At 32.7% G+C, this 18,784-nt stretch overlaps 1 protein-coding gene and 1 long non-coding RNA gene across 2 annotated transcripts; both read right to left on the minus strand.

The window, feature by feature from the left end:
* Nucleotides 1-4,495: 4,495 nt before the first annotated feature.
* On the minus strand, nt 4,496-9,966 carry LOC105799048 (probable phospholipid-transporting ATPase 4). The gene is made up of 10 exons (XM_012629377.2): nt 8,104-9,966; nt 7,907-8,017; nt 7,511-7,787; nt 7,341-7,429; nt 7,156-7,228; nt 6,854-7,063; nt 6,605-6,730; nt 5,796-5,894; nt 5,531-5,722; nt 4,496-5,434 (listed from the first exon to the last, which is right to left on the minus strand). The coding sequence occupies exons 1-10, from the start codon at nt 9,882-9,884 to the stop codon at nt 4,763-4,765; spliced, it is 3,630 nt and encodes a 1,209-aa protein (XP_012484831.1). The 5' UTR covers nt 9,885-9,966; the 3' UTR covers nt 4,496-4,762.
* Nucleotides 9,967-13,247: 3,281 nt separating this feature from the next.
* Nucleotides 13,248-14,249, minus strand: LOC128032804 (uncharacterized). The gene is made up of 2 exons (XR_008189135.1): nt 14,038-14,249; nt 13,248-13,764 (listed from the first exon to the last, which is right to left on the minus strand). It is a non-coding gene; the product is annotated as an uncharacterized LOC128032804 (long non-coding RNA).
* Between the last annotated feature and the right edge of the window lie 4,535 nt (nt 14,250-18,784).

Below are 18,784 nucleotides of genomic sequence, written 5' to 3' on the forward strand. Positions count from 1 at the left end.
TCTATGTATTTGAACGATGAATAAATAAATTTCACATTTCACTATTATGTCTTTTGTATTTCTGTCTTTCATACTTTGCATGCATAGCGAAATTGTGACTAGCAAATATTAACTCATTGATTGTCTAAGTTCAAATTGATGATAAGTGGCATTGTAAGAATGTTTACATTGCGAAAAAGACAACTTATTTTAGTAGATAATATAAATGAGTCCATAATCCCGTAAAAGAATCAAAGTGAGCATTTGATTCAAATACTAAGAAGGATTATTATGTCGTATACAATTCCAATTGAGGAGATGACTAGTCTTGGCTATCGGAGCAATTGACTCCACTGGTAGAGACATATATGTATTAATTGGCGGAATGATACATTGGACTAGACCCAAGATGAATTAATTCTAAATTCGTTTGTGAATTAATTCACTTGTGACATTCATGGTGTGATTTACCTAAATCCTAAATTAGTCACTGACCATGTGTATGTAACTTATATGCTTTAATATAAATGGAGGCTTATGCTCTAAAGATGATCAAGCCGATAGCCAGTATGTTGGGTACATGACTCTGTATGGCATTGTTTTACTAGCAACAGTGGAATTCATTGCTTAATTAAAGAGTTAACAATATCCTCTCATTGGCATTGTGTGGATTGATAAATATGGAACGTGGTCACAAGTTGTTTGTTCTCAAATGAGAAATTTATCACAGTCATTTGTTGACAGTGATCATATTAATCATTAAGAAGACACAATGGTGAAAATGAGATAAAATAGGACTGTATTGAGTGTACAGATTTAACTCAAAGGAACCAATGATATAATATAAGGGTAACACACATATGATGAGGTTATTGGATAAAGTAGTTGGATGAATTGCTTTCGTAAATAGTATACAATAAGGAGTTTTCAATCATGGTACTTCTTGTGGACTGACTTCATGATTAAGTAATTGCGAATTATCGGAACGATGCTTTTAGACATAATTGCAATTACTAGAGCCTAATTGTATATATTCGATTGGTCCCTCTGCTAGCTCAACAAACGCTCAATCGAACTGCTTTTGAATTAGAAGTAAATTCTACGACTTTAGAAATAATTTAATTTAGTCGATTTATTTGATGTGGAATTAAATTGGGCGATCGTAAGAATTGTTCAATTAGAGAATTCGATTAAAGAATTTTCTTAAAAATTAATTTGGAAATTATAAGTGAATTTTGAGAAAATTAATTTTTATCAAGTAAAATTAAATTAATCAAATTAATTAAAATTAATATAATATTTTTAAAAATTAATCTTCAAGTTAGACAATTAGTCTAATGGGTAATTGAACTTGAAAATTAGACCTAAGATCATAAATTGGGCCTAAGAGCCCAAAACCGAGACCAATACCCAAAAATTAGTCAAACCGTGCTTGGTATATGAAATCGAGCTGACGGTCCAACTAGTGGTTGGATCGGACCAGTCAGGCCATCACTGACCCTAACTGAATTGACAGAAATCGAACCAATGCCGATAACAATGACGATGACTTTTCGGTGGTTGGCAAATGGTCGGCGGCGGTGGTTTTTTGGTAGTTGAGCAGTGGAAGAATTACACTACTATTAAGACTCTACCAGAGAATTTGATTTCAGATTAACTATTCTAAAAATAATATTATATTAATAGATTTAATATTTAATTTAATTTAAAACTTATCTTAATAGTATTTTATTAATTTAATATTAAAGTGATTATTTTAATATTAATTTAATTTAATATTTATCTTGTAGATAAATATTATGTTAATTTAATATTAAAGTGACTAAGTTTAATCATAGTTAAACTCTCTGAACTCCTATATAAAGAGAGTATTTGGTCATTATTTACGCACACTTCAAAAAGAGAAAGTTATATAGAGAGAAAATTCTATGAAGAAAATAGTTCAAAAAATTTCTAGAGATATTTTTCTTATTTACAACTTGACCCAAAAGTTTAGAGAATTTGAAATTTTCTAATTCGAAGCGAGTCTATACTCGAAAAACGTGAACTTGAAGATAGTAGAGAAGACTACTTAGTTGAAACGTTCATCCTAGACAAATCGAAAAAGTAAAATTTTGATTTAGTATTTACTACTTTAGATATCACAATCAAGTTCTTATTCTGGGAATTTTTTTTAAAATTCTGGTTTTTCACTAAGTTGTTTTCTGCTACGTTTTCCAAACCTGATTTTTCAACAGGCTCCACTTACCGTTGCCTTTAGCAAATCCCCTTGTTATCTCGTTTGCTTGCATTCCCAAATGTGCCAAGTCCATTCTATCTTGTGACTTGTCACGCGAGTCACACTGTGACTTCTTCTTTATACCTTGGCAGAACTCTTGGTTTACCATTCTATAGAGGGGTTGGGATATGACTAAGATCTATTTGTTTTATAGTCTATGTCCCAAAAGGACACGCGTGAATACTTGACTGATGTTGGCTCCATACCCTAATACATATGGTATAGGAATCGATTTAGGCTTTCAAGCTTTTTTCAAATTTCTCATACCATTACGGGTGGTGAAGCTGAAGGGAGAGGCCACCCTCACCCTTGGGGGGCTTAAATTATACCGATCGCTTTCACTCTATCAGACCCAGGACTTAGATCTATCAGGCAGACCCATGACTAAAATATCTCAGAACCATGACCTTTGATCTATCATACCCAGGACCTTAGCATAGGAACGTTACCCCTCCACACCTCCCTCGGAGAGACTTAAGGAAAAGGAACTGTACCCCTCCAAACCTCCCTCAAGGAGGCTTAACGCAATAACACAATGAATTACTCGACGATGAAAAAAATCCCCTTAACTCGATGACGCCTCGATTGGTGGTACCTGCAAACCTCGAAAGAAGTGTTAGTAGATGGTGTGTAAATAGTAATGGAGGTACCAAAGTGTGGGGCAAATTGAACCACCAGATGAAGCTTATAAGGTCCTTGCTTGCAACCATGGTACCACTTGAGCTGCGCCACTTGGGCTACATAACTCAAATGGTATCATAGTTGTAGGTTATATATCCACCAACCATGGTACCCTTTCCCTCGGTGAACAGTACACAGCTCTCCGCGGAGGTCAGGGACAATATCTTGATTGGTTGCTCGACAAGCGATACTTCAAAAAGTTTTTCCAAATGAGCTGACCCCCTCAACAAAAAATGAAGCCTTTTATTGTTGGTAGCTCAAGTGGTATCATGATTGTAGGTATAGGCCATATAAGCCTTAGGTTGTTGGCTCAAATCGTCTCGTGCTCAAGTAACTCAATCATTATTCACACGCCCTATACTAACATATTTTCCCAATTTTGCAAGTACCATCGAAATGTCTCTCTATAAATCGTTTACAATTCTCCACAAAGGTTAGAGGCAAAACCCCAACACAAGGACAATATACTCTTTAGTTATTGGGATTCCAATTGATTACCCATTGGACCACATTTCCAGGAGCCCACCCATTAAATTGAAAAGCAAATAATTTATTGATTCAATACAATTTTTTTTATATTAAACATGTTTTTTTTACTGATCCATATATATCTTAGACAGAACAAATCCATTGATTTCCAATTGCATATACATCAATCCACTCCGATTTTTACCAATTGAACTTGCGTCACCTAAAACTGTTCAATCCGAAATCCAAACCAATTTTTGATCTGTTAAACATACATCCAACTCATATATACCTTCCAAAGGATTAGACCATTAATTCTATTTCAACTGATCAAACCATTTAATCTAAAATTTTACTGATTTTTACATATTGAACCAATTTTTGACTAGTTCAACATTCATAAATTCTTATATACCATTCAAACCAGATAAGCTACTTCCAATTCAACTTATTTAATCAACCATTCAAATTTAAGATTTCTAGAAACAGATCGGTGGTTGAACTAATCAAGTTATTAATTCATCAATTCAATCGATTTGACCGACCCGTCTAACTCGATTAAGTAAATCATTAAAGGTTTCATAAAAAATAATGCATATATTAAAAATCCGGTTCAACCAATCAATACTGATTCTTGAGTTCAACCGGCTATTTGTTCGGTTTAACCAGTCTATACTAGTTCTCGCGTCAACTGGTTCAATGCTCTTTTTTGGACTAGTATCTCGGTCGATTCCCAATCTAACCGATCTAACTAGCCAGTCCGGTTCAATTCAAACAACCTTAGTCAAATTTGGTTTTTTACTCGATGATTAGTAGAGTTAGGACAAACAAAGAACAAAAAAGACCTAAAACATAAAGTTGAATACAAGTTTAGAATTACCAGTTCCAAATTTGTACAGTATACAGAGTTCCACAAACAAGATTGGACAATCTTAAATAATGATGAAAATATCCACAATTTTGAATGTTCAAGCAGTGTAAAACTGAAAATACAGTTAGCCCCCAAAGGACTTTTGTGTGATGAATGGGACTTTGAATCTAAAAATAATAATAATAATAATAATGGCAATAAGCTATGTTACTTGGACTTGAATGAGTGTCAGATATGGATATGTGTTCGATATGATATGTTCAAAGCTTTTTCTCTAAGTTGAAGGTTATATCCTTATATCCATGTCGGTCAGAAGGTGGAAGATCGATACTCCAAGAAAAATGAAGAATTGGAGCAATATAAGTGATAATGATGATAATAATAATATAATGATGACAATAATAAGGAACAGCACCTCAAAGTAAACCTGCAAATGGTTGTTAAAAAAGGGACCCCTAAAAATGAAACTAAGTTGAAGTGCATTGTTATGAAGGAGGGTAAGATTTGTTGGATTCAATAGAATGTGTTTTTTTATTCAACTTCCCTCTAAGACTCCGGATCAGTGCATCGACTCGGGCGGTGAAACCGATCTTCGTCTTCTCTCTTGCCTTCGTTTTCTCCCTACGCCACATGACTTGATCACTGACATCTTTCTTCAAGTACTTGATCTCTTGGATGACATGATGATCCATTGGGTTGAAACATCTTTGCAAAGACATATGAGCAAGGTATGGGAGAGTACAAGCAATTGTAACTAAGAGGGTGGTTATCCAATAGACAGGCGCAGAGGCGAGGGCTTCCGTGAGAATTTGGTACGCACTATGGGAAATCTTCGGAGGTAGCATGCCGTAAATGAAAAGAAATATAAACCAAGCGACAATGCTGAACCAGATTAAGACGTGTTGCATCCATGTATAGTGGGTCATTATGAGAGAGACCTGGAAATTGAGAGCGCAAATGATGCAAGTGAACATTATCGTACCCAAGATAGACATGTCGGTAGTCTGTCCTTCGGCACGGTAAGCTTGGTCGTAGAAGATGACGATGTTGAGGAAGAAAATGACGAGAGAGGAATATAGACCGTTGCCCATCCATCCAAGTATCCTATACCAGTCAAAAAACAGATTTCTAGGTCCTTGCTGATACAATGTGGGAAACTGCAACACCAATAAGCATATATGAAAAATTCTTATAATAATGTCACCGGCAATTACAGATTAATTGCTAATAAAAAGAATTGATTACGGACTAACCTCTAAGCAGACGTCAGAAGAAACATCTTGCTCAAAAACTCCTAGTGAGATTACAGGCAATGAAGTAAGAACAACGTTGAATAATATCATGTACCAGTCGTCATAAACTGATTGTCCAGAAAAGCCGGTGAATGCCTCAAAGTAGAAGAGGGTGAGGCCAAATGCTATATTCTTGTAGAAGAAATAGCAAACCTGAATCCAAAATACCAGAGTTAACCCAGTACAGTGAGAGGAGGACAAAGCACCGGTGTATGTAGTATATTACCATTTGTGCAATCCTCTTATAGCACCAGTGTCCATGAACAACGAGAAGTCTTTCCAAGAAACGAAATTGGGAGACAGAGAAGTCACTGGCCATTACAGCCTGCAAAAGAGAAAAAACAGGTTATGTGATAAAGAGAAAAAACAGGTTATGTGATTCATTGACATGCAATAATAATTTGTCTTAAGAAGCATCATTGTCAAGATAGAACAGTTATATGTAGTATTTGCCTTAAAAAACATTATGTCAAGATAGCACACTTAAAGCCTAAAATATATTACTCAAATATTATTTTCATACTGTTAAAAGCTACATTACAGACTCTTCATTTTCCCTGAAGTACCCATCTTAGACACAATATTCGGGCACAGGATGGGGTTCAAATATATGAGAGTGTACCCATGTTGAACACATACCTATATCGACACTAACCCCTAAGTACGAATAACATGATAGATTAAAAGAAGCCTAACAATATCTTTATATCCCAATGAGGATTCTTGCATATAAATTGCTTAGTTTTACATCTACCACTGACTGAATAGAAGAGAAGCTGACAAGAACCATAAAGCTCAAAAACATGACTACCTCTTTCTCCTATATTTATCTATAATATATAGCATGAATTCAGAAAAGGACCGAAAGAGCAAATTCCCATCCAAAGTTCGCCTCTAATGAGGTAACCTTTCTTTTTCGACAATCCATAAACATGAAATATCCTTGATATAAAACTATAGAGAAGATCCACTTGCTACAATCACTAGAGGAATGCATTTCAACTGTAGGAAGAGTGAGTTAGATATGTTACCAACCTGCATACCTTCCACACCACTGATGCCAACTCCAATGTCAGCTTCTTGAATCATTCCAACATCGTTTGCACCATCACCAATTCCTAGAGTGACTTTACCAGTTCCTTCTTTTACTAATCTTGTAACCTGGTACCACGAAAATGTACCAAATAAATCGAGTACACAATAAGATCTCCACTTCAATGAATATTACCTGATTTGATCCTTTAAAAACTTTGTAAAGGTTAGGAAGGAAAAAAGAAATCTTACTAGTGCCTTCTGCTTGGGAGATACACGACAGCATATGACCGATGCACAATCAACAGCTAAGCCTAAGAATAGAAACTTCATATCTTCCTCCAAGGCATATGCAAGAGTCTTCCCATCAATGATCAATGCGAATGCAGCATATGGATCTTTTTCTAGTTTGATCATTTGTGAACCATTGTTAACTTGCGTCAATATATTCTCCTTAATTGCCTGATCAATAACAAAAGTGACGATATATAAAATAAAGTGAAATCAATTTCCTAAAGAAAAATTCCAGTGCTCTTTCATGAAGAAATACGTACCTCCTTGGACTCTGAATCAAGTGTAGTAATACAGATCTGCTTCATGCCTTCTCTTAGCAGACTGCAAGCAAACCTGCATCGCATGAAAAAACAAACATCAAACAATTTTCATGGAGCACCTTTTGATTAAGAAATAAAATTTGAGGCAGCAAAGAGAGCCTAATATTAAACAGAAAGAGATAGACCCTATATTTATAGCAGTTTCCATCTTGTCCCCTGTCAAAACCCAGAGCTTTAGACCCGCTTGTGCAAGTTTATCTATACATTGGGGTACCTGAAACGAAGAGAAGCTAACACAGGATGAAGAAACCCAAAACATAAGTTTCTTAAAGAAGCAAGCAGGGATATCACATACCCCCTTCTGCAATTTGTCTTCCACAGCAGTAGCACCAACGAGAGTCAACTCCTTCTCCATCATCTCTGCCACCTTTTCAAGATTTGTGTCTCTATCAGCCCCAATAGAAGTTTTTGCCTTCTGAAATTCATTGTTCCATGCAGAGTACTCAGACTCCTCAAGCTTTCTATAAGCCAGTGCCAATGTACGCAATCCAGCTTCTCCATAAATATTCAAATGCTTAGTAGTATCTTCCAGATACGTTTTCCCCTTCTTTGCTAATCGGTCAAAAATAATGCTGTGCAAACATAGGGATAATAAATCAGTCAAACAGAAATCATCAGGCCATTCAAGGGTAAGGACTGGTTTCATCTATTAACACCTTGAAGAAGTCAAACGGGTAATATAGAGACTGACCTGTCAGCACCTTTACACATTAGAATAATCTGCCCTTCTTCATCCCTCACAATTACTGTCATCCGCTTTCTTTTGCTAGTAAATTCCAACAAGTTTAGAATTTTGTACTCCCTACAAGATACCGAGAGGATTAAGATGCTATAGAAATCCAGGAGAGATTAGAAAAGAGCACAAAATTCATTTATTGGTATCCCCACCTCTCGGTTGTTTGTCCTGAACCTATATATCTTTCACGGACAAAAACACTTGTTTGAGTTCTTTTGAAAAACTCAAAACCAAATTCCCTGGCTGCAACAAGAAATGCTCCTTCATCAGGCGACTCTGCTTCATATGCATAAGTGCCAGTCTCTTCATTCAGCTCAGGGATAGCAGTGTGACAAACTGCTAATATTCGGCAAAATAATATAATCATATCAACATTTGGCTCTTTCCTCCAGTTCCCTTCCGTCATGCGGTCATCCTCAAAGCTAAAAAATTTGATGGGAGGTTTATTATCCTTTCCATCTTTGGAAGTAACAACAGTCTCCAATTCAATATCTTGCTTGCTTCTTTTGCTGGAAACAGATGATTGTCTCCCATCCTGCTCAAGGTCATTAGCCATCTGTTGTGCAGCAGCCCGTTCAACTTCACTAGCGCGCACACCATATGCAGTACCAGCAATAGAACATTTGAGAAAATCCATCTGATTGCATGTCAAAGTGCCTGTTTTATCAGAAAGGATTGTATCTACTTGGCCCAACTCCTCATTTAGATTTGATGTCCGAGCCTGCGCAGGAATCCCAGTGTCATCATCATACATCTGTAAGTCTTGATTAATAAAGGTTGCTTGCAAAACCTTCACCACCTCAATTGAAACGTAAAGTGAAATAGGTATCAAATAACCATAAAGGATGAGGGCAGTGACCAAATGGCTAAGCCCTGATATAAAAGGCTCTTTGGGATTATAGAATTGCTCTGTATCATCGGGCCGCATATACCACCAGTTTGGCATGTGGAACTTTGTTTTCAAAGCAAAGCCTAAAGAGCTGATCAATGAGATTACCAGAAGGAGGCTGAAAAGAACATATATTATGTAATCCATTTTCTTTTCTATTCTGCTCCTCTTTGAAGGGGACTTTGTGGAATTCTGCATGACTTTGGTATCAAAACCAGTGAAAATCACAACACCATAGACGAAACCTGTATTGCGCAACTTCGAATCTCTAAGGAGAACTTGTGCAGGTTCAAGAGAATAAGTTTGACGATCATAATCTAAATTACCAACAAAGGTGTAAAGGCTAGGGTTGGGATCTTCACATTTAATTAATCCTGTGAAGTTCTTGAAATCCTCATCTTCTTCCAAAGACAATGTTACATCCATAGCTCTCTTTACCTTCAAGTTTGTCTCACCATCTAAATTCATAGTCTCCACATAGCAAATCCCGTCCTCATAACTTGATGACAAGAGTAGCAGATCTGCTGGAAAAAATTCATCCTTCTCCACTCTCACCACGTCTCCAACCTCAATCTGCTGCCACTGCTTAAACTCAAAAACGCCTCCCTCTTTATGAAATTTTACTTTCCGACTATTAACATTCATATCTTGCATAAACCTTCGCCAATCCTCTAAACCTTCCTTTGCCATGCTAAGCCCTACAACAAAGGCCAAGGGAGCAATCATGCTCACAGCAGAAAATGGCGAAAGGGGTGTAAGTGAAAGAACTGCAGCTGCAAGGAAGTACAAATTGGCCACTCGGTGGAATTGTTCATACAAAGATTTTGGTAAGAAAGAGAGAAAATTATACTTGGTCGTCGATATGTAATTTGATCGATACTTTAAAGGTCTTTTCCTGTGCATATGAGGTTGGTTACAATGTACAGTTCGTGAGCATCCAGCCCCTTCTACAAATGGCACTGCCTCTTGAGTAGACTTTCTCCCACATGCGAATGTATAGAGTTGACTCCGCTTGATCTTAGCTCTAATCTTACCCTTAGCCATCTCTCAGAACCAAAATTTAAATATAAAAAAACAGGACACAACTGTCAAACAAATGGAAGCCCCCAAATCTAGCCTTCACCAGTGGATATTAATGCAGCCACTCCTTCACGATTTCCTTGCTTTACCTCCTGTTTCACAAAACCAAATGGTAATCAAACTAGTACATATCTAACATTTACAAATTGAAGCTTGCAAGTACAATTAAAGCTCACAATTCATAAGCACAAACATTCTGAAACATGCCGTATTTAAATCACATTCAACGTTCTTACATAACACAGATTAGAAAGTCTTATGAGCTACAAAATTCTAGGAATAAATGATAAATTAAGACAAAGATGAGAACAAATCTACATTGGTTAAACCTACAAATTGACCAAAAACAATACTAGGTAGCTATTATTTAAAAAAACACACATACAGCCATTCCCTACATACAAAGATCTTCTTTCGAAAAAAAGCATACAAAGATCCAGAATTCAACAGAAACAAAAAAACAAATTTGACAGATAGCTGGAGAAGATGTCATCCACAGTTCCACATTTCACCTCAAATATCCAAATAAACAACCAAAACTTATAAGTGTTGGATACAGGTATGTATCTAATATGAGTATAATGAATATTTTAAAGTTTTCCATATCTTTATATGGATGTGTCAAACACATGCAACGTAGCAAATAAGACAATACAAATATAGTACTTCAAAATATGAACAAATGAGCACATCACTGACATTCATCAAAGAAAGAATTTCAAGAAGCAAAATCAATAAGGAAAGGGAGGCCATTAAAACAAAAGAGAGGTACCTTTCAATACGGAGGCTGGTTCATCTTCAATACAAAATTAACAAAAAAAGGAACATTTTCAAAACTATTCAAAAAGAACAGTCAATATCTTTTGCACATCAATAAATGAAGGGAGACAATGAAAAAAAAGACAGTTTTTTTTTTTGTTAATTTTGATTAAGGAAAGAAACTTAGAGAGAGAAAGGGAAAAGAATGAGGTAAAATTTAGAAAAAGTCATTTAGGCGTAAGAGAGAAAATATTTCTCTCTCTTTCACAGCAATTCCCGGAGTCCCTTTGGCTTGTATAAATAATATAATATTATTTTCTATTTTAAAATTTCACTCTTTTTGTTTTTCAGTTTATTCAGTTTTAGATAATTTTAAGGCTGTTTTTCCTTAAATTTCACCAGAAGTTTTTTGTTATTTATGTTATAAAAATAACGAGTTGTATATCTGTAATTTTTTGTTTCATTTATTGTTTACATTAGATTCAATATTAATCTTCCCGAATTTATTAAATACATGAATTTGATAATTTAAATATGTTAAACATAAATTTGAATAATAATTTAAAATAAGATATAGTTAAAACAAATTTTAAAATGACTTATTAATATAATTATAAAATAAAATAATCTATTAAGGTGTACAAGAAGAACCATCTAACAAAGGAGGAAACAAGGTTTTATATACACACTTCCAAAACAATAGCCTGATTTTCAGTTTTCTTTTGTCCATATTTTCTAATAAAAATGATATTTTATTAATCACCCAATGTTATTACAATTATTTAAAAACTAAAATCAAATTACCTATTAACATTATTGCAATTACAACAATAAAAATATATGAGAATGTGAATTTAAATACATAACCGTATATTTTCGATTTAAAGATTTTCAACCTTCCTCACTAAATAACCAATTCAATATTCCACACTTATAAAATGAATTGTGTAAAAGTGGAGATATCAGTATAATCATGTAAATTCAATTCATACCATTCGAGTCTAGGATAATTTTTTTACTTCAAACAGAACTTTATGGTTATTTAATGATAAAAAAATAAATTTTTATTTTAATTATAAAAATATGTTAGAAAAACACGACTACAAAACAAAATCGTTGGCACTAACTAGAAAATAAACTAAGCTTAAATAAAAGAAAGAATTAATATGTCATGGAAGAATCACTGCCTTAAAAGCAAATTCGATGTGATTAGTGTAATCGTGTAGTGGACGTTACCCCCCAAGATTAACACAGAACTTCAATATTCATACACCCGAATAAGGAAGGCGGAGCATAATTGGTATTGCTCTTCTTTAAGAAATTCAGAAATAAGATAGAAATAAAGCTTTAAAGCTGGTCGTAAAAACTTGGCCAGAAAAATCACATTAGGTTCAATTCTCAAAAAATGTCTCATTTAAAATCCAATCACCTAGAGAGAATTTCCTCTAATGCAATTTTAGTAAGATGTCAAATTTTTAAAGAAAAAAACATAAGAGAATCAAGAAGAATGAGAGAAGCTTTTTTGTTGCTTGTAAAATTAAGAGAAATAGGATTCTCAAATAGGTAAAATGGTCTAAAAATTTCAACGGCCATATTGCAACAGTTAGATTCCAAATTTAAAAGGTATGTTCCCATGCAAATCTCAATAATCACTTGTTCTGATTCTACATATTGATCGTTTTAAACTAAAAGTAAATTTTTTGGTGGAATAGTCATCTTATGTATAATATTTTCACTCTCAATAATTACATACAAGTCCAGATAACATAAAAAAGCAGGATGCCCATGACATGTATGTGTAGGATGAACCAAATCCTCATTGAATTTAATTTTTCCATTAAAAGAGGCTCATACATGTTCTGCAATACCCCTAGTAAATACTCCACCGGTATGAAAAGTTCTTAATGTTAGTTGCGTTCTCAATTCTCCAATGGATTGCCCCACAATAATACCTACAACTTCTCCCAATTCAACTAGGTCACCATGAGTGGGGCTCCGACCATAACATAATCGACAAATCCAAGATCTACTCATATAAGTAAAGGGAGTTCAAATAGATATTGGTTGTGTTCAAAAGGTTCTGAATCGATCGACAAGCCCAAGCCCAATATCTTGATTTCGAATGGCAATGCACCGCGGAACCATATATATATCGTCCACTAATACACGACCATTTAATGTTTGGATAAAAATTCTTTCCGGAAGTGTCCTATTTTGAGGACTCACAGAAATTCCTCGAGTGGTGCCACAATCTGTTCTATGTACAACAATGTGTTGAACTACTTCAACAAGTTTGCGCGTAAGATATCTCATATTGTACGATCATATTTTTGTATTACCAACAAAATATTATTATTAATATAAAATAATTTTTTGATATAATTTTATAGTATTTATTATCTTTAAAAATGTTATCTTTATATTATTATCCAAATATACATTAAACATAAGTATCAAACACAAACACTTGAAAAACAAAAATCCAAAGCAACATAGATTCTAACACCGCATTATAAAGATAAGGATGATATTAGCTTGATCAACAATAAAACCAAATTTAACTCAAAATTTAACATAATTCACGCAATCACCTTTTACAATATAAGATTTAAATCTTAGCATCCACAAACTATCTCTTATTTTCATCTAACAATCCATACCAATTCACTAAATATTATCAGCTTTAACCAATTGGACCTCATGATTTTGTCAAGAAAAATGCTTCTCCAGTTGCAATAATATGAACACTTATATCCCAATCAAAGTCTAGTGTTCATGACTTCTCTCTTAAATTGTGACATTGAGGACGAGGCCTCTTTTGTACCAAAAACTAAAAGTTGGATTCTGATCCAATCCACTTAACCAGCCATTCTAAATTTTCAAATCAAACTTTCACACAAATCACCAAATACAATGCGGATACTACTAGTAAAGAGGAATTTCCGAAAGTTAATTGATTCACATAAAGAGATTAAACACTGACATACCAGCAAAATATCCATGATTCCGCTTGCATCTGATGAGAACTAAGCTGACACGGTCTTCTGGGAAATAATAGCGTCGGCTCTTTCGTTCGATGAATCTCCTGCGCGCACACACACGTATAAGAAAATACAGTTTAAATTAAGTATGAAAAAATCACAAATGGAAGCAAAATCATCGAAACGAAAAATGCTCAAACAAGTCAAAATGAATCAATTACTAATCGGGTTGCAGGTAAAAAAAAAGTTAGCGATCCGAACTGAAAGGAAAAATAAAGATGAACTTATTTGAAATTAAAGAAATCAGAATTTCTAAAAATCTAAGATTTAAAAACTTGGATTCAAAGCAATCAAACGGATCGAAAGAGAGAGAGTACCATCGGGCCGAAACAGATAGAGAAACAGAAACCCCATAGACTAGACCTTAGTGAGGGAATCGGCGTCGTTTCGAGGCAAAAAGGAGAGAGCGTTGGAGATTGAGAACCTGATTTGCCAACAGCCGGTTCTTCAACGACGCTTCGGTTCTGATGATGACCTTTATTACAAGACGCCACTATTTTTTTTCTTTTTTATTTTGTAGTTAGTTATAAATTTGAAAAGAGGCGGGAAATGAGTCTTCAACTGGAGGGGGGGCTATTATAAACACAAAATATATTGGTCAAAATTGGTATTCGCCCTTGTACTTTAGTAAATTTTGTGATTTAGTCCATGTACTTAAAAAGTTATAAGCTACTCTCTTCTTTTTAATTTAAAAAACCTTAGGGTGGGTTTAGATGGGCGGTGCATTTACTTGCCATTAGTGTAAAAACAATGGTGGCGATGAGATTAAATACTATAACCATAGTGTGAGATAACACAACGCACCGCACGACATCCCACCGCCCATCCAAACCCACCTTTAATCCAATAGCCCATACCTTATTAATATTTTCAGTCAAAATTTATCATTAATACACTTATGCAATCATACAATCTTTGAAAATAAATTATTACGAACTTGATAACTATACCGTATTTGAAAATAAATCATTATGAACTCAATAACTATACCGTAGAATAAGTAAATTATGATGGTGCAATGTTTTAATTTTGAAAAATAAAATTATTGTTAAATTTTTAAATATAAACATTAAATCTCAAATTATAGTGATGGGTAAGATATTTTGATTCCTCTGCTTTTTGTTCCTTGCTTCAGGAAAGCAGATAATTAAGAAGTGAATTAGCTAATGTAATATATAATACAATAAAATATAATATCAACTAATTTTAAAATTTTATATAGTACGAATTTTTTTGGTAGAATATAAAGTATGACATTATTAATTTATTATGAACAACTCTAACTTGTTATTTTGGAGTGTGGCCTTTGACAAACAAAAAATGTTAATATCTTTTGATAACTTTTTATAAAATAAGTGACACAAAAGGTCCTTGGTCATATGTCCTGCTGATAAAATATAATATTATTAATTTTAGTATTTAAATTTTGAATCAAGCAATTTCAAAAAAAAAAAGGTAAAATGGAATATTGTAAGGAAAAAGTAATTTTGATATTAACTATAAACAAATAAACAAAAAGATTTGTAGTAATTTGATAAAAAGAAAAACATATTATTAAAAAGAATTGTAAGTAGGGTAATGAATTTCAAAGTTAAAATAACTCTTTTTTTTAATAAATTAAAAGATTACATAGAAATATTCATAACAATGTTATCCGAACAAAATTTCTCCTTCAAGATCTCTTTAATCTCCAATGGGGGTTCCTCAAACGTATGCAACACTTCATCACCTGATAGAACCATTTTTGCTAAAGCATCTGCTATTCGGTTGGTCTCTCTAAGAACATAATTTAAGGACCACTTTCCTTCAAATGCGTTTTTAGAACCTATAATTTTACTGTCTCTAATAGATATAACATTCTCAAAATTATCCGATTGAATGATGACCTCATCATATTCTCGTTTCTAAAGAAGAATTAATCCATCCAATAAGCCACAAAGTTCAGCAACCGCAACTGAACACTTCCCCAAGAAACGACTATAGCCCAAAATCCAGCTCCCCTTCCCGTCAGGGATAACTAATTTTTAATGTCACATATTTTGATTTTATGCATTTAATATTTAATTGATTTTTTAAAATATTATATTTTTAATTATAGTAGTTAGCATAAAATAATAGAAAGTTCAATTATGATACTTTTAGTGAATTGACTCCATGACTAAATAATGTTGTAATTAATAAACAAAGAGTTTAAACTTAATTACAAATTATTTAAGCCCCCAATTATATATGTTTGATTGATTCCTTCGCTAGCTCAATACAACCTTGTATTGCTTGCAATCAGAACTGATATGCCAAATGAATGAAAACGATGAAAGAAAAATAGATTGCATGAATTACTAGCCATGATAAATATTTTCTTAAAAGGAACAAGAAATGACTTGAAAATGGTTTGAATTATTATTTAATTTATTGTAATTGAATAATGAGTACAAAGTGAAATTAAATTAATTAGTCGTCGCAAATTTATCAAACAAAACAATTAAATTTACTTGTAGGTTCTAATATAGTAAAGTTGTCATGATTTTGACGAAATTAAAATTGTGTTGAGAAAATAATTTAATTGAATAGAATAATATTTTTGAGAATAGAAAACTAGTTATTAGGTTGAATTGTTTTAATTAAAAATAAAATTGGATTGCATATATGTGAAAGGCACAACAAGCCTATTTCACTAAGGAGTGGGTTAGATAGCGAGTATTCACGATGTAAATGTGCTGCCCACCACAAGCAGTTCCAATAGAATTTTAAGTGTTCTATTAAAATATTATTATTTTATCTTTTCTTTTTTGTTTTAATACAACTCTCGTGATTTTCCTTTATATATAAAGACCGTTAAATTAAAACCACACAACATTAAGCGTAATTACTTTGTTAAAATTTAATGAGATTTATTTACTTAAAATAAATTCTATTTTTTTATAAGAACTCATGTATTTCATTTTAATTTTCGTTCGCCTATAGTAAACTTGTCACATCCTAATTGCTAAACTCTATTATTTAAAATGCTTATTTAAGGTGAATAGCTAGAGCGATAAACCCAAATTACATATGTAAAACCAGAGTAACAAATAAAATGTGAAAAACTGACACAAGGTCGTGGTTGAAGAAAGCCAAGTTGTGACTTTCTTTGGCAAATTCTGCTTCTTCACTTTTTTCAACTTTTCCTCTTTTTACTTTTTTCAAAATCGCTTTTCCTTCCTCAAACTCGCTTCATTTACAAAAAAGTACCTTGAAAAAACTTACTAAGTAAAACAAAAAGGTAAACTGCACCCATTGTCACTTTTATTTACCTTAGGTTATATTTCAGTCACTTATGTTTGAAATGTTACGTTTTAGTCACTTACGTTATCGTGTTGTAACATTTTAGTCACTGAGCCGTTAATTGTCGTTAATGGTGTAATGGTAAACTGACGTGGCACGTTAAATCATCATTTCAAACAAAAACTTTAGGTTAAATTATACAATTGGTCCCCATAATTTTTCGTTTTGAGCAATTTAATTCTTTTATGTTCTTTTAACTTTCTTTCTTTTTTTTCTTTTTTTTTTCCATTATCTTCTGTTTCTCCCTCTGTTTTTCTACCTTCTTTATTTCTTTTAACATACCAGGAAGTCGAATTGGTAGTGAAGAAAGAATCATGGTATGGGTTTATGGGTTTTGGTTATAGGCAAATGATGACAGTCGACTTCCTACTTCTTTTTTCATTGCCAATTCGACTTCCTAATATGTTAAAAGAAATGGGAAAGGTATGAAAACAGAGGAGAAACAAAGAGAATAGAAAAAAGAGGAAAGTTTAAAGAACATAAAAGAAAAAATTAAATTACTTAAAACGAAAAAAATATGGGGATCAATTGTATAATTTAACCTAAAATTTTGTTTGAAATGATGATTTAACGTGCCATGTCAGCTTACTGTTACACCATTAACGACGATTAATGGCTCAGTGACTAAAATGTTACAACATGATAACATAAATGACTAAAACGTAATATTTCAAACATAAGTGACTAAAACGTAACCTAAGGTAAACAAAAGTGACCATGGGTGTAATTTACCCAAAAAAATAGTAAACCATAAAATAAGACTCGTTTTCCAATAAATAGTTGCAAGCAAATAAGAAACTAAAATATGTAATAAATATTTACCTATCAAACATCCCTCTTCGGGTTTTTAGAAATTTATTATAAAAAAATAAAAAATAACCAAAATATTATAACTTTTTTTTATTTACCAAAATATTATAAATTTTTTTTATTTACCAAAATATACCAAAAAATAGAAGAAAAAAAAACCTGACACAGCCTGATCAGGCCAATCACATTGGCGGCACCAAAGGTGCCAATGTGATTGGCGGCACCAATGGTGCCAAAGGACTAAAATGTTAGTTAAGGGTAGTTTCAAGGACCTGACATGCAAATTTACCATTTTGAATTTTGAAAGTTAATTGCTGCTGCTGTGCGCACTAAAATTAAAATATGGCTAATTGCCTTCTAAGCCCTCCTTATTTATTATTTTATTTTTATTCCCCTTCAACTCACTTTTTTATTTAATAACTCTATTTTAAGTTATTAAATTTAATAGTTTATGTTTATAGATAAAATAGTTTATGTTTCCATTATTTTTTTCTTTTGATTTAATATTAGTTAGGGAATATATTAAATTTATAAAATTAAAAAGTTTAATTTAATAACTCTATTTTAATGTAATAAACTATTCTCATTTAATAACTCTATTTTAATTTAAAAAATTAAATTAAACTATTTTAATTTTAATCCTCTGAATTTAATATATTCCCTTAACTAATATTAAATCAAAAGGAAAAATAACGAAACATAAACTATTTTATCTATTTATAAATTTAATATATTCTTAATAGACTTATAACATAAACATGTTAGACTATTTTAATTAAAATAGTCTCTTAAGATATTATGAAGCAACAAATTTTATATTTTAAATGAAAATAGAGTTATTAAATGAGAATAGTTTATTAAATTAAAATAGAGTTATTACTTAATTAGAATTCTAAGTATCTTAATTATCACCTAACTAATATTAGATTT

Source organism: Gossypium raimondii, chromosome 9 (genome assembly GCF_025698545.1).
Source record: "Gossypium raimondii isolate GPD5lz chromosome 9, ASM2569854v1, whole genome shotgun sequence".
NCBI lineage: Eukaryota > Viridiplantae > Streptophyta > Magnoliopsida > Malvales > Malvaceae > Gossypium > Gossypium raimondii.

Bases quoted from the DNA above. Each gene is read 5' to 3' on its own strand.
- LOC105799048 (XM_012629377.2), bottom strand. From the start codon at position 9,884: ATGGCTAAGGGTAAGATTAGAGCTAAGATCAAGCGGAGTCAACTCTAT. The intron at 8,018-8,103 runs GTGGGGATACCA...GGTATCTTGTAG, and splicing joins TCAGGACAAACAACCGAGAG to GGAGTACAAAATTCTAAACT. The intron at 7,430-7,510 runs GTATGTGATATC...TCTTCGTTTCAG, and splicing joins AAGACAAATTGCAGAAGGGG to GTACCCCAATGTATAGATAA.